This window comes from Myxine glutinosa, chromosome 1 (genome assembly GCF_964187855.1).
Source record: "Myxine glutinosa chromosome 1, kmMyxGlut1.1, whole genome shotgun sequence".
NCBI classification, from domain to species: Eukaryota; Metazoa; Chordata; class Myxini; order Myxiniformes; family Myxinidae; genus Myxine; species Myxine glutinosa.
In genome coordinates, this window is record NC_136261.1 from 374,855,598 (window position 1) to 374,873,349 (window position 17,752).

Consider the following 17,752-nt stretch of genomic DNA (forward strand, 5'->3'; position numbering starts at 1 on the left):
ACATTGTCTCCCACTTCCTCTACACCAGTGCTGCACACGGCACTTAATAATACCAAAACATAATAATAAAACTGAAACAGGCCTTTCCGAACGTTATGCTTTATTTCGTGTTGCACTTATCAGGTCGACAGGGTCTGTTTTGGTTTATTATTAAGCCTAACCGCAATCACACCTCCTGGTCAGTGTGCAGCATTCTCAAAAGTTGATAAGTACAGTCTACCCATAGGCAGTGGGACTAATTAATGACCCCTTGTATTTTAGAAAAGGTTGATGTAAAGGCAAAACCAGTGTGCTTTCAGTAGGGTAGAGCATTACATCATAACAAGGTATGCATATATATATATATATATATACATATATATATATATATATATATATATATATATATATACATATATATATATATATATACATATATATATATATTGTTACGGAACCCAACGTCGGCCTCTGTTCCCCTTAGAGGGGGGATTAATCCCCTCTTCTATAACTGACGGACGTGGTCCCGGGGGTATGACGCCACGCCCGGTCGGTGCTGGGTAGGGTATTAGGCCCAACCGTCCTATGACCTAAATACCAGCGCTCCCTGGTACGCGAGGAAATACTCCCCCACCCACGGCCGCAGCGTAATGGATGGATAACGCCGAGCGAAGCGAACCGCGGCGTGAGCCGTTTACCAAGACTGGACCCGATTTATGTGCGTCGGCCAAATTGCGCCACATACACTCAATGTGGAAACCTCTAAAGTGACCGAAAGAGCATGAAGAAGGAAGAAGAAGAAGAACGTAGGAATAACAGGATTTATTATTTACACACAACTAAGCAGAAAGGAGACAAAATACAATTTACAAGGCAATGGAAGGAGCAGGAGACACAGTGCAATATTTAACTTATTTTAAACAGTCTTACTTAATACCCCAAGACAACATGAAAGACAGACAAACGGCCAGACTTACATGGGGGATGAAAGCAGGAACGAGTGGTAGGAGGTGGATGGCTTGGAGCTAGAGGAAGGTTCAGCGGGGACCGGGGCACGGTCGGGCTGGAAGCGAACAGCCGCCGTCAAAACCCGAGCTGCGATCGTGCAAAACTGCCGCGGCTCCGAAGCTGCGCGGCCAAAGCTCCTCCTGTGCACCGCTGCGTCGCGCGCTCTCCAAATCACTTCGGTCCTTTCTCCGATCCCGCAGCTCTCTCTCTCCGTCTCTTTTCTTCTTGGGGGCCGTGCCACCGCGGGTTATATATCCCCACCCTTGAACCTTTGCGAAGCTCATCGATGTTTCTCTCCACGCCCTCTCCAAGCCCAACCCCTTGTTCTTGGTTGGTTGAACGGGGCTGACTCACTCCTCTCATTGATGACGAGGGCGGAGACACGCCTTTCTTCTCCGAGGCTTAACCACGTGCGTAATGGAGTCAAATGCAGCAAAGTGGCTAAGGGAGTCAAAATGCAGCAAAGTGGTTAAAGGAGTCAAAATGCAGCAGAGTGGCTAAACCTGGCACTTTGAAGATACCATGTCGGAGGGATCTATCTTATTTAATTCGGTGCAATGGAGTGTCAACTAATTGGGAAACAGAGCCTTCAACTACATAGAATAAGGACATAACTACCGAGGGAACTTATGATTGGCTACGTGTTGCGATGGCCTAACTACGGACGACATTTGACCTTTCTTTACACTACGGAGGGTGATATTTACTCAACAAAACAACCACAATTCTCAAATCCGTTACAATATATATATATATATATATATATATATATATATATATATATATATATATATATATATATATATATATATATATATATATATATACGTATATACAGTCACGTGGAAAAGCAAGTACACCCCATGTAAAGTTGTTAGTCAAAAGAAGCGCCCGATTTCTGTTTTTTTGGCTGTCAGATTCTTTCTGGGATGTCATGTTGTTAATAATTGTCGGGTATAATTGTTGTTAATAATTGTTGTTAACAATGTTGTTTTTGTTAATAATAATTGTTAATAATAAATATTGTTAATATTGTTAATAATAAATAATTGTTAATAAATAGAAATCGGGCGCTACTTTTGACTACCCTGTATATATATATATATATATATATATATATATATATATATATATATATATATATATATATATATATATATATATATATATATATATATATATATATTATATACAGACTTGGCATTTAATATGGATTTTTTTTTTTTTCTACACTTGGGTTTACTTTCTGAACTCGGTATATCAATCTGGTGCGTTTCTTTTACGCTACGGTGATTTCTTTGTTAAAAGAACCATGTCACTGATTGTCTGTCGCAGCAAGAAGTCAATAACAGGATTATATCACAGGTGGCGTGACAAAATGTACGGACAGGTACATTTGACGATTGGCTTCACAATCGGGTATATAAGGGTTGTTGCGTTCTGTATTAGTGGAAAACAACTGCTGCACGTCTACAAAAGTTATTACCGCTTCCCCTGGAGATGGTCCATCAACTCGACAATGCTGTTTTGTTTTTTTTTTTTTTTTTTTTTTTGCATACAAGATCGAGGCTCGTGAAAGAGCGAACATTAATCACACAGAAAGACAAACAGACACATACAACAAATAACATCGGGAGCAGTACACAAGATGGGGAGAGAGGGGGAAGGACACAAACAATACATTTGAGAGCAGGGACCGAGAGACATGGAGACATCGAGAGATCTGTGGGAGAGAGAGGGCTTTGGGGGGGAGGCATGTGAAGGGGGGGGGGGGGGGGGAGGGGGGTGGGAGAGGTATAAACATATGTACACTGCCAGGACTTCCAGGAAGGAAGTTGGAATTTCAAACAAGGTGGATCAGGGGTGAATTAGTGGGGGTAGAAAAGATCAAGGTTTTGGATGGGGGAAGATAAGAGATGGTGGTGAACAGCTGTTTTAAAGACCTGGAGGGAGGAGTGGGATTGAAGGGAGTGTGGGAGTTTGTTCCAGAGGCGGGAGAAAAGAGGAATGAAAGAGTGAAGGTGAGCAGAGAGCCGAGATTTCGGCAGTTTAACCATCAGAGGGTTGCTGGCAGATCTTGTGCGACCTGTATGAATATTTGGGGGACAGAGCACAGAGAGAGCTGGGGGAGCAAGGCCGGAGAGGAGTCGGTAGAAGACAGAAAGACCACCTACCTGCCTGCGGTGAGTGAGTGAAAGGCCCTCAGAGATAGCTTCATCGCGGGAGATTCCAATGATTTTGAAAGCTTTGGATTCAACAGCGTGAAGCCGAGCCAGGTGTGAGGCAGGAGCACCAGCCCATAGGGGAGAGCAGTATTCCATTGAGCTGCGGATGAAAGCCTTGTATGTGGTGAGGAGCTCAGGTGTGCCGAGGAAGGACTTCGCACGACGGAGGATGCCCAGTCGGCGACTGGCTTTGGAGGCCAGCTTGGAAATGTGGTTTTCCCAAGAAAGATCATGGCAGATAGTGAGACCCAAAAGCTTGAGCGACAGAACTTCTTGGAGAGGATTGTTGAGAAAGTAGATGGGAGGGTTGTCCAGTCGATCTTTTCGGAGAGACATAGTAAGAGAGTGAGATTTGTCAGGATTGAAAGACATGTTCCACTTGTTTGACCAGTCTCTGATTTTGTCCAGGTCTTCAGAGAGAGAGGAGGCTGCAGACTGCCGATCTGAGGGAAGAGGAATGGAGTGGCAGAGAGTAGAGTCATCAGCAAAGAGATAGAGAGGATTTTCCAGAGAGTCGGAGAGATCATTGATAAAGACCAGAAAAAGCACAGGGCCCAGCACACTGCCTTGGGGGAACTCCAGCCTGAACAGGAAGGGGAGATGAGAGAAATTCATTCAGGGCCACACGTTGACTACGACTAGAGAGGAAGTCCGCAAGCCATCCATGGAGATTTCCATGGATACCATAGGAGGAGAGTTTGGTGAGCAGAGCTGGGTGCCAGACCGTATCGAAGGCACGTGATATGTCAAGGGAGACAGCTCTGATTTCCTGTTTGGAATTGAGGACCTCCATCCATTGTTGAGACAGCAGAAGCAGCATGTCCAGAGTAGAGTGACCTGGTCTGAAACCAAATTGATGATCAGAGATCAAGCCATTGGAGAAGAAGAAAGATTTCATATCCGAAGCAATGATGGAATTCCATGACTTTGCTGATAATTGGGAGCAGGCTGATTGGTCTGTAGTTGCAAGGAACTGTTTTTGCACCTTTTTTGTGTAAAGCGGTAATGTTAGCTGATTTCCAGGATGCTGGCAGATGACCTTGAGCAAAAGATATGGTGAAAAGAACAGAGAGAGGGTGAGACAGAGCGGCAGAGCAGGATTTTAGGACCCGTGGGCTGATGCCGTCTGGTCCAGTTGCAGAATCAGAGTCGAGGTTTGACAAAAACTCCTCCACCTTGTCAGGAGAGAAGGACACAGATTCCAGGAGCAGTTGGGTTCGACTGGGAAAGGTGGGAACAGAGAGAGATGATGATGATGACAGAGAGAGTTTGTCATTTAGTGGTGGCTTTACGAAATTCCGGCATGAAACAGCGTGCTATTGCTTGGCAGTATGGCATCACTCAAGGTCAGGTGTCAAAGATCCTGAAACGAAATGCTCAGAGGGGTGTCCCTACTCCAATACCGAGGCCAGGACGTCCCCGCAGAACCACAAGGAGGGATGATCGCCAGCTGCACCGGTTAGTCCGCAATGGCCGTACCAAGTCAGCTAATCGGCTTAGGGCTGAGTGGCAGCAACTGACAAATGTGCCTGTATCCAGAAGGCTAGTCAACCAACGACTGGTTCAAGCAGGCCATTGTGCCAGGCGTCCCCTGAGAAAGCCACGTCTGACCAGACAACACTGCCAGCGCCGATTGCAGTGGGCCAGAGAGCACCGTAAATGGCAGCCAGGACACTGGAATCACGTGATCTTCAGTGACGAGTCTAGATTTCTGGTCTATCGTCAAGATGGCCGTGTCCGAGTGCGCAGACAAGTGCATGAAGCTGACAGCAAAGATTGTATAGTGCCAAGAGTCCAAGCTGGAGGTTGTGGGGTGACCGTTTCGGCTGCTTTTCATGCAGGGGGCAAAAACTGATCTGGTTGTTCTGAATGGAATCCTGAACCAGTTCAAGCACAGGGCCATTCTGGAAGAAACATTGCTTCCATTTGTTCGTGCAGCCTTTCGAGGAAACTTTGTCTTCCAAGATGACAATGCACGGCCTCATCGTGCTCGCATGATCCAACACTTTCTTGCTGACCGTGGTGTAGAGCATATGGAGTGGCCTGCCATGTCCCCGGATATGAATCCGATAGAGAACTTGTGGGCAGAATTAACGCGTCAAATCGACAACTTGGACCGGCAGCCTGCCTCTGTGCATGAATTGCAGCAGGCTATTGTAACTGCATGGCAAGCGATTCCTGTCCAAACCTTGGCAAATCTCGTGAACAGCATGCCTCAACGTGTACGTGCTCTCCTGAATGCTCGTGGGCGTTACACGAAGTACTGAACTGTAATTTTAATGTCCGTAATCCCAGTCGTAATTTAACATTTGTTTTTGTTAAAAGAAATTTTGGCTAATGTGCAAAATAAAGAGATACTTCTGGAAAACGCACAGAAGTTTAACACAGTACTGTCCCTGAATTGAGTTTGATATCAGTTTCCATCACTTTCAAGGATCAATTTATTTGCTCCCAAATGTCAAATGTGGTTTTTGTTTCTTTTAAAGGTCACATTAACACAATCTAGAATAATTTCAACATAATTCCAATGAACTTTTGGTTCTAAGTCATCTTGAAAAGTAAGTTCACCCCCACAAAAAAAAATTCCATACTAAATGCCAAGTCAGTATATATATATATATATATATATATATATTTATATATATATATATATATATATATATATATAATTATATATATATATATATATATATATATATATATATATATATATATATATATATATATATATATATATATATATAATCGTTAGATTAAATAAGACGCGGACGTAGCTTCAGGACGTCGATCTTTAATTGTCGACAAGCTTTCGACCAACAAAGGTCTACTTCTGAGTCTACAAAAACAGCAGGCATCTATATCAGTCAAGTATGTATGGTGATATGTGTGTGAGATGTGTGATGTGTGTAGAAAATGCATACAGAAGGAAGAGCCACGCCAAATTTCACTCACCAGCCCCAAGTTCAACGGAAGTGACCGTTTGCGTTACAGTTAGGGTGCACGTGCATATACAAATATAGAGATATACATACATAAACACACAAGCATATATTCATATCCCATTTATATTCATATAATATATTTATATATTTATATAAATGACATATAAAGGTAGAATGAATGAATGAATGAATGATGAATGAATGAATGAATGAATGAATGGGTTACGGTTAACAATTTGATTGGGTTGATGTGGGAACATGCTTTAGTCATCAAAATCAAAGTCATCAACGGACGACATTACATTCAAACTCAAGGTACCGCTATGGGTACCCCTGTTGCACCATCGTACGCTAACATCTTCATGGGAATGATAGAGGCCAAGATCAATGCACAACCTCATCACGGAATCTTGGAAAAATCCTGGGTACGTTATATTGATGACATCCAGTTCATCTGGTCAAAATCCCCCCGTAGTCTCGCACAATTCCAAAATGCATTAAATTTGATTCATCCGACCATCAAGTTCACATTCGACAGCTCACAGTCCGAAGTTCACTTTCTAGACACATCACTCACGCTTCAAAATAACAGACTCGAAACAGAACTATACACCAAACCAACAGACACTCACTCTTACCTTCTCCCTTCTTCATCTCATCCTAAACATACAATTGCAAGCTTACCATACAGTCAAGCACTCAGAGTAAGACGCATTTGCTCAACAAAAATGGCAGAAGAAACTTCTCTCTGCCAATTAGAAACACACTTCATTGCAAGAGACTATGACCCTCACTCTGTGAAAGAAGCAATAAACCGAGCAAAACGCATACCGAGAGCAGACCTTCTGACTTACAAACCCAAACCTGCAACTAACCGTGTCCCACTGGTAACCACCTACTCTGCTACCTCATCCCAATTGCCAAGTATTCTGAATAAGGCCCTTCCTCTCCTCCATCAATCAGAAACACTCGGCACCACATTTCCTCAACCTCCACTAACATCATTTCGACGTGGTCGGACACTCAGGGACCTCTTGGTAAAAGCAAAGCACCCACAGCCCCACAGCAAAGAAAATAAGATCCCTGGCTTCTATAAATGCACAGCAAACAAATGCATTATTCACAAACATTTACTAGAAGGAAACAAATTCTGTAGTTCTAGCACTGGACAAAAATTCCCCATCACCTCCTATATGAACTGCAAATCTACATGGGTCATATACCTAATCACTTGCCAAAAGTGCACCAAACAATATGTTGGAAAAACTGAAAATACACTCTACACACGATTTAATAACACCCGGTCAGAAATCAATAACTTCCACACCAGTCAGGGCAAATCTCTACCTTACACGATACACTTTAATCAACCGGATCACTCTATAAATGACATTCAGATCTCTGCCATTGAATCAATCACAAATCGATCACACACCACGATTCTGAAACGCGAGTCCTTTTGGATACACAAACTTCGGACAAAAGTCCCTCATGGCATAAATTTTGATGACTAAAGCATGTTCCCACATCAACCCAATCAAAACAAAGGTCAAATCAACCCACGAATGCCTGTGTCGTTGGAGGTATTGACTTATATAGGGTCAGTTTTCTAAGGCTGTAGGCCGCACCTCATTTTGTCGAATAAAGTGGTATTCGGGTGGTTCCGGTATTTGGGACCGCAGGGACGGAAAGTGCAGCCGGCCCGCTCTGAAGGTTCGGATCGGGACACCGGGATTCATTCCGGTCGGCCCGGAGGTGGGGGTGCGGGGCCTGTCACGGAACGTCAAAACAAACGGCCTGCCGGGGCCGCCCAAAAGTCGGGCGTGAGGGGCGCGTCCACTAATGGAACGCCTCTCGCTTCCCAGATCGAGGGCCACGTGGTCAGGAGAACCTCATCCCTTCTGGTTGCCCTGCCGTCCCGCCGTAGGCGCTGGCAGGGTGTACTTCAAATTAAGCTTAAGTGTCAAGTGTTAAGTTCCTCCTTGCCCTCGCAAGGGAAAGGCTAGGGTCAAGCTCTTCCAAATTTCCAAACACTAGGAATCGGACATCTCAAATTAATTAATTAATTTGTTAACACATCTCAGTCGCCCGCGACCTCTCTAGCGCGGGCGTCGAACCAGTTCATTCCCGGTGCGGCCGGGCCGAATATCGGCCCGGACGTGGCTGAAGCCATTGATTCCACCGTAGCCCGCTAACGCGTAGGCTCGCGCGTCCCCGGTCCGCCTGGGCTCCGCGGGTGTCCTACCGTGCCCACGTCGCCATGCTCGCTGAATAAGCGAGCCAGGCGTGGTGCCCGGGGACGGACTTTCGCTGTCTAAACATGGTAGCGCTAGGCCAGTGGGACCGCCGGGACCCACGTGCACTCACAAGTTGTTCTGCGCGTGGGCGGCAGTATCAGACTGGGGCGCCCAAACGCTCCCCGGCTAAAGTTCATCCTCAAAGCGCCCACATTGTGCGGACAAACCAAGTCAAGGGCCACGTGGTCAGGAGAACCTCGTCCCTTCCGGTCACACTGTGCCTATCGGCCGGCCTCAAAGGCCGAAATTGTGACGGTGTCACCCGAAGACCTTTGTTGGTCGAAAGCTTGTCGACAATTAAAGATCGACGTCCTGAAGCTACGTCCGCGTCTTATTTAATCTAACGATTATATATTCAATACAAATGAGACGCCCTGCTCGTACTTTGGAGTTTCTACTATTTCTTACAGATATATATATATATATATATATATATATATATATATATATATATATATATATATATATATATATATATATATGAAATGACTCCATGGTAAGATCTCCAACCTTTAATTGAACAAACAATGACTCAACGTTTCGATTAACAACATGTGAAGCCACACGCCTCCGTTAATCTTCCTCAAGAGTGATAAAATCATCTCAACATCCCCTTAGATGCACATTCTCAACTTTGCTTATATATATATATATATATATATATATATATATATATATATATATATATTGTTGCGGATCTCAGAAACGTCGCCTCTCCCCTTATCAAGAGGGGGTTAATCCCCTTGTCTTCTGTCTGGCCGACGCGATCCTGGGGGTTATAACGTCCTTCCCGGGCAGCGTTAGGTAGGGTTTTTAGGACTAGGGATTCGCTATTACCTAAGTACTAACGCTGACCAGAAACGAGGGAATAACTCCCGCTCGAATCACGGATATCAGGTGGAATCGCCGAGCGGATAGCGATCCGCGATCCGAGCTGTTAACAAGTGAGTAGATCAGATTATAGCGGTTCCTAATCGTGCCACGCTTACCCAATTGAGAAAAGACTTGGACGATCGGATCAGGAGGAAACCAGAAAAACAAGGCAATTTATTACACTTTGTACAATTATTGAGAAGAGGAAGGAAAAGGAAGAATGTACAGGGAAGAGGAAGGAAAAGTACACAGGGCAGTCTTAACCACAGTCTTAACTTATTCCCTTGGACTCGGGCCCGCTCGCTCTCAGATTCGGTCTCAGACTTCAGACTCACGCGCGGATGGAGATGGTAGGGTGGAAGGTCCGGCGATGGCGTTCAGGCTCTGGTCCGGCTCCGGTCCTCGACCCGTACCAGGCGATGATGGTGGACGGCAGACAGTTCTCCACGTAGCATAAGCGCATAGCGGACAATTATCGTGACGGGGAAAGGTTGGTATACTGGTGGTGAAACATAGCGCGTTTCACACACGTCCTTCCAAAGCAGCCGTCTCAATCAAAGCTCATACCGCGAGTTCTTTAGCACGCTCTCCAAGGAGTCCTTTATGAATGTCAACGTTCCCCCAGCGAGTCCTTCTCATAAGTCCTCAATAAGCCAACCTTCCAACAAGTCCTCTTTAATGCAAGCGAGCTCAGGCAGTCCTCTGTAATCAAGTCCTCCTTAAGGGCTTTGCTTGCGCGCTTTTATAACCCAAGCCAGCGAACGCTCTGGAAGCCCAAACCACGCCCGGTCAGGCGACCTCACCTCAGCCCTGGTTGGCTGGTGTTGGCTTACCGGCTCCGCCTTGATGGCTGGTTGACGTGGCCGCACCTCCATCCTGGCGCTCTGCCCTCTTTTTCCGGGCTTCACCTCGTGGCTTTTGGCTGGGTTGAGCGAGCCCAAGGGCTGCGAATGCTGCTGGCCAAGGAGCGTAACAAATTGGGAGGGCCATTGGGGCACAGACTGGAGAGCGCTTAATGGCGTCGCTTGGAAGGGAGGCTGCCAAAATGAACGGAAGGGGCCTACTCTTATTTGTTTGACACAACGCAGATGCAACTACTTTACATGGCCTTATCTAACTAAACACATATTATGAAATAACTGACGCCCTAAGGTGACCTACGTGTTGCTTGTGGCCTATCTATGGGGTGCAACCTTTAACCTTTAATGATGTTATCTGTGTGGGTTCTCAAAACCGCAATATATATATATATATATATATATATATATATATATATATATATATATATATATATATATATATATATATATATATATATATATATATATATATATATATATATATATACATATATAGTTGGGAAGTACACTGCTTGTATGCCCAGCGGCTGGATACCGATTGATATTCCCTGTTATTATTTTCACAGGTGTACCGATGTTCATGTCTTTGCCTCATTTCTTATTTGCTGATGAAGAGTACAGAAGAGATGTTGAAGGCATGCATCCAAATTTTGAGGAGCACAAAACTCACTTGGACATCGAGCCGGTAAGTTCCTGCCTGACGTGCTAGAGCAATGATTGTATTGAGATGTAACTATCAGGTGTGCTATAGCATCCAATATTGTACCAAATATATTGGAAACTAGAAGAGAAATCAGAGATTGCAGACCCTCGCCAGGACGTGTTTTCAGTGGTTTTAAGGCTTTTGTTTTAAAACAAATATGGCGGATGAACCACGTAACCGATGACGTCATCAATTTTTTTTCTCCACTAATTTATCCCTAGATGATGCTCAAGAAATTTCATCTTCATCGGATGAAGTTTTGTACTTGTCTAATTATGATGTCATAATGGAGGCACCTATGACATCATCATTAACATATTTTATTCCCCATGGAGAGTTCTTTACAATGAGCCATGTGTCTATTTTTTTTCTATTCAGCACTTTCGGAGATATTGAGGTGCAACGTTTTTAGGTTTTTCCAAGATGGCGCCCATACCACGTGATATATGACATCATAATTATCAGTAAAAAATTATTCAGGTGGATGTGCATCTATGGTGAAAATTTCCTTTCAATCAGACCAACGGTTGTAGAGAATATCATATTTATTCTGTGCGGACAAACAAACAAACAGACAGACAGACAAACAGACTCAAATGCAATACCCTCTTCTCTGGCGAGGGTAACAATGGACTGTATGGTTTCAGAATAGCTTGTAGTATCTAAGAAACCAGGTGACCCACCCCCTGCTCCCTTCTGCCTCATATGTACACAATAAATGGATGGCTCTTTAGAGCAAAGTTGTAAATAGCTTTACATTATATACTAGCGAGATACCCATATGCTATGCACAGGTGTCCCGAAATCTCAAAAAAGACTTTTTTGAGTAATTTTATGAAAACTCCCACTCACTTCAGGAGATGTGTAGGGACCCCAAAAGCTGCACATAAATCGTGGTGGGACTGGCCCCAAAACTGTGCGAGTGGTACTGTGTAAAGTCAATGATGAAGCTGATAACAACGACGATGGTTTACTGAACCAGCGAATGTTGCCACATGCAATAAATGGCGAAACTGCTAATACAAATCCCGTCAATGGGTTTACATGTGGAGAGAGAGACAAACCCGTCCATGGGTTTACATGTGGAGAGAGAGAGAGAGAGAGAGAGAGAGAGAGAGAGAGAGAGAGAGAGAGAGAGATAGAGAGAGAGAGAGAGAGAGAGACAGAGACAGAGACAGAGACAGAGACAGAGACAGAGACAGAGACAGAGACAGACAGCGAGACAGCAGCTTCGTACAGGTGGAAACTTAAAACAATAATTGTATTGAGAAATTTATTCATACTAGTGGGGGCACCCATGGGAAAAGTGTATCGTTGCGATCGGTGCAGCCGTTTTTGCGGTACATGGGACAATAACGTTAGGCGGGAGTCCAAACTTGAAAATGCTGGAGACCAAAGCTGAAATTGGAAAAACAATTTAGCCTATTTTCCTCCAGGGGGTTCAAGGATTACCCACCCAAAATTTTGTTGCGATCAGTTCAGCCGTTTTTGCGGTACATGGGAATGGACAGACAGACAGACGGACGGACATTTGGTGAATTATAGTAAGATAAAGGTAATGCTCTAGAAGAGTTCATATCAAGGGGCTCCAATTTGATTCATACACCTGCATGAAGAAGTAAATGTATTTTATTTGCCAGATGTTCGGCACCCTATTATATGAACTTTTCTAGAGCATTACTTGGTTCCTCCTAAGAACAAAAAGGTAGTCCAGCATGCACACAATATTTTTTTGAAATCCCTTATTTTATATTGTTCGACATTTTCTATAAGCTATGGAATGTCCCTTCTTTTTTAACCTTTCCCACATGCACATAACGTTATATAAAGGGGCCTTTTCAATGCCCCTGGCATTTTTCACAAGGTACATTTTAAATACAAGCAAAATGCATTCGTTCATCATACAAGACTTTATTCAAGACGATATAAAAGACTTGAAAAGGTAAGGAGAAATATTATTCAACCAAGATGGAGACTTGAACCCCACAATCCCCAGCTTGGGAGTACTGATGTGTAATCCATGAGGCCATTGGATCAGCATGTTAATTTTTTTTGTAATAAGAGGTATAGATTGTGTATATAATCTATATTTTTATCAAGGGAGGTGCAAAGTGCCCCTACCGTTATATGGGATCGTTTCTCTGTGTGCCACTTTAACATAGGGACTGATTTAAATATTTATTTATGTATATATTGGTGCGGTTTTCCGAAGCCCATTCCCTTACAAAGGGGAGATTAAGCCCCTTTTTCTCCTTGGGTCTTCGAAACCGCGAGACTGAGTCGCCACTTCCGGGCAGATGTGGAAAGGGTCTCGGGACAATTTCGCACGTACCTTGAGTACCCACGCCGCAGCGGAGGCGGGGATCGAGTCTCCCATGAACCACGCATGATTGTGTACGCCCGAGCGGATGGCGTACCACGTGACCCGTGCTGTTACCTTGCTTACAGAACCCGATTCGAGCGATCTAATTCATACCATGCGAGGTCAATGATGAAAAACACAAGACGGTCGAATCCAAATAAATAACAGGTTTATTTACACGAGTTACAGGGCTTGGTAGAATAAAAGGGATACAGGGCAGTTTTAATCAATCTTAACTTAAAAAATCCCAGACAATGGGCCCACTTACACACACAGGGAGATGGAGGAAGAATGTTTGCGCGCCGAACGCGCCTGCTTCGGTCGCTCCAAAAAACAGCTCACCAGTCGTGGCCCTCTGGCGGTCACAGCACGTATCCCGGCGAAGGCAGGCAGGCGGGCAAATCCTCGCGGCGCGTATATCGGCAAAGGCAGGCAGAAGGCAATACGCGCGTCTGTGGCCCAGCGCGGGTCGTCTTTACAGCGCGATTAATAATGCGCAGAGCGCGGGGAGCAGGGCAGCGTTTTGTATACACGGAGTTATTCAGTTCCTCCGATATAACTCGACACAACGCAATGTCACGCGCGTCTTCTCACAACTCCGATTCGTAACTATTCTCACACGAACTGCTCTGGCTCTCTGACTCAACCGATCACTCACGTATTCTCCCCGACTACTGAGGTGGGGGCTCTGGGCACAGGGTTATATTGCTCCGCCCTAGCCCGAATCGAATGTTGCAAACCCCGCCTTTTGCCGCAGTGGTAAGTCACTCCCCTCGAGCCCTGATTGGTGGCTCACGCTTACCGTTGGCTCCTCCTCTGCCTTCCTTCGGCCTTGGTCGACTTGTTCAGGCCTGCCTCGTGGCGTTTCGCGCCAAAACCAAAAGGATCGAGGCATCGTAAGGGGACCTAATTCTCATTATCCTACTCAATGCAAAACTAAACACAGGAAAGGTCTACGCTCACATTTACTAAGAAATAAATGAGGTTAAACGAGGCTATATGTTGTAGTGCATCTAATGAGGAGGGGAAATTAACCTTTATTATAAAAACACAAAACCGCAACACTATACCCCTCCCTCGTCAGACTCGTCCCCGAGTCGGTACCACCAAATGGAACGACCGGTTAGAGAATGAGATGCAAAATTAACTTTTACTTTTACATGTGACACATAGGTGTTGTTCCCCCTAACATTTACTCTGACCCGTGTGTGCGACAGTTTTAAAACACTAGATATGTCCCTCCTATTGCATTGAGCAGTTTCATATCAGATTCACGCCCACAACTAACCGAGTATTTCCGGAATTTCAAACGAAACACATAGCCGGTGGGCAGCATTTTTATATTTACAAGCACAGAACTTAACCTTATTTACAATTCTATGACCCAGGACCTGTTCTTTTTGGAAGAGAAGATTGGAGGGGAGAGAAAGCACAGCAAAAACAAAACACATTCATAATCATGACACTTGCTGCTTGCTTCTTGCATCTTGCTTCTTGCTTCTTCTATGTGCATATATCAAACCGGCTAGCCCCGGACCGGCATACAGGCCATTTTTAATCTTCAGGGCTATCTAAACTTACACATCTTCTCATGCCTAGCACACCATAATAAAAATGCACAAAAAATGCTTTTATTTCATTTCATTTCTTCTTTGCCAGGCAGGGCCACTCCCATGTGGTCCAACTGCATGACATTAATGCCACCCAAACAAGTGGTCCGAAGGTGCAAGATTCTTTTTGGCAGCAAAATGCTGCACAGCAGAGGTGCAAGGCCACAAGGCTTGTGGTCCATAAGTGTAACAAGGTGCAGCAAAGTGTTTGGCAGCAAAGTGCTGCACAGTTCAGCTGCACAGATGTGGCAAGGTGCAGCAGGGATGCTGCACAGGTCGATGGTGCTGCACAGCTCCACCTCCAAAATTGTCCTGGGGCGGGGGGAGAGACAAGGCACAACAAGCAAAGCGGAAAAGACGCAATGTCACATAGAAAACAAGGTAATGCAGTGTGAGGGGCGCGGGCGAGCGAGCAGAGCAGGCTCGTCCCTAACCGTCCGTACCCCCCACTGTCGGCTTACACTACCCTAGCCCCCCTAGTATTTACAATCTGTCTCTACGTCTTGTCTCCCATATCCCCCTCTATCTCCAAATTCGTCTCCCAATCCCTCCCAGGAAAGAAGGGATGGAACAAACACAATGTCACATTACGTCATGATGCGTCTCACAACTCAAACAGTTCACAGAGCCACGGTGTGGAGCTTCGTCCTCCTTGGTGACTGGCTGTGGATGGCACGAATGTATTTCTCATCCCAACTACTCTAGTAACATTTACTCATTTAAACTACCCAGGGGTCGTACCCTGCCAATCGGCCTCTTTAAACTATGTGGTTCTAAGAACCCGAATTCCCATTGCCCACTCTGCGGTGCCGTTGAAATTTGGGTCTCACTCCCACAAATTTTCATACTGTGCCCTCACACAATTTCGGGGCTGGGTCGTGTGGCACTACCAGCAGGTCTACCTACCTGCGCACCTCCGCCACTGAAGTCGCCACCCGAGCTTACCTGCTCCCGCGACTACCTAAACTGGGGAATGCCCCTCCTGGCACTTACCCCCTCTGTGTCCACCTTGGCATCGGGCAACCCGGGTCCTTCCCTTGGATCCTCGGGCCCCACTCACACGACAACGAACGGGCTCCCAGAGCCCACCTGCGGCCTCACCTGGCCGACAAACTACCAGTGGCGGAGTGCCCCAATAACCACACGCACCAATTAAGCCACACGCCCAGCCATTCCACATACTCATGCACCCAACAAAACACTTCGTTCTACTACCTGCACCACAGGTGTCAATATCCATACAAATTTTGCCTATGCCCTCTACCTGGCTTTACACTACCCACCCCGGGCGTCCGTGAATGGGTTCCACCTCCCCCCATTCACTCCATCGCACCATGCATTCCACACCTTTTATGCCCACACCAAGCATTCCACACCATTCATTCCACACCATCCATCTTGCACACCATGCAAGTCAATACACACTACTACTTTCACACACCAAATATCTGGCACACCATTTTGTGCTCACACACCACTTTTATCACACCCCTCAAACACAATTCCTTTTATTTTCCACACACACACAGCATCATCTAGCTGACTACTTCCCCTAAAACTCGTGCTACCCCGTCGCCCCTTTAAACTACGCACACCCTTTTCTTTATCAACCATCTAAGCTACTACGTCCCCACTACAGTACAGGTGTCACTACTTAAATCTTCTCCCTACTGTCTGCTAATTCCCTAACATTATCCTAGCCCTCCCTCGGCTAGTTTCGGTGCCCCATAGAGGTAACCATTGCTGGCACCCCCATGTGCCTATCACTGCCATCCCCCTAAACTAATGCTCATGGGCCCTGTTCTGTGTGAGGAATGGTGACACTACCATTCCCCCACGTGGGGTACACTACTCTCATCAGTCCACTGCGCTACGAGCCTCTTCGTGTGGAAATACATTGTCATGGCTCGGCCTCGAAGGGCCGAGCGATCCATGCGGGTGGTTGGTCGCTTGTATGTTGGGTCTGTCCGGCATTTTCGATCCAAAGGGGGAGGTATGGATGGGCCGAGGTGCAGGGCTCCATCCCGGCGCGGGGCCTCACGGTCCCACGCACGGTGACCCAACCGGCCACTGTCGGAGCACCGCACCCGCCAAGGTGCACGGCTCCGAAATCTCCTACCTCCCCTTGAACCTCGCCAATTGCCTTTACCGCCACGGCACGGCATCAACCATACAGTGCGGGGGCCCGCATGAATCGTGCATGCCGGTCCTTGTGAGACCGACGCGGCACCGATCCCCGCCGGTCCCTGCTGCACACCACTCACCGGGGGCTCACGTCTGCTGCCCATCCTGCTAAACGCTACCCCTCAAGCCGCTGAAGCAGTGTCGATGCTTGAGCCGCATCCTCACTACTCGCGACCCATTCTGCACTCGCACACCCAGGCACCCGCGCACCTCCCATACACTCCGTTACTGCACACTCTCCTTCCACATTCTCTGGTGTGCATTCTCCCTCACACTCCGTACTCATACCCGCACACCTAGGCGCACTCACGCCCTTCACACACCCCATTATCGCACACCCTGGTGCACACCCTGGCACACACTCTTTCGTTACACACTCCATAACACCCCTGGGTGTGCACTCCTGCACACACTCTGCTACACGCTCTGGTGTGCACTCCTGCACACACTCTGCAACACTCTCTGGTGTGCACTCCTGCAAGCACTCTGAAACACACTCTTTTCCTACACTCTCTGGCGTGCACTCCTCCTTCGCACACTCAATCAGCGCACGCCCTGGCGCACACTCTCTCTCATACCGCGCACCAGTCGCCCTCGTATGCCGCACAATGGACCTTCCGCGAACGCCCGGGTCTCGTCTCTTTCGCAAGCGCGCCAAAAACCCGTTCGCGCCAAACACATTCGCGCCATTTTTTCCACTCACCTCGGG

The 17,752-nt window shown here is 46.2% G+C and overlaps 1 protein-coding gene across 1 annotated transcript in view; it reads left to right on the forward strand.

Moving 5' to 3' along the window:
- Positions 1 to 17,752, forward strand: part of CD36 (CD36 molecule (CD36 blood group)) — a 168,160-nt gene that overhangs the window by 133,591 nt on the left and 16,817 nt on the right. The window contains exon 10 of the mRNA XM_068101145.2: positions 10,751 to 10,869. Coding sequence (XP_067957246.2) covers positions 10,751 to 10,869 — 119 coding nt within the window. The remainder of the gene's footprint in view (positions 1 to 10,750; positions 10,870 to 17,752) is intronic.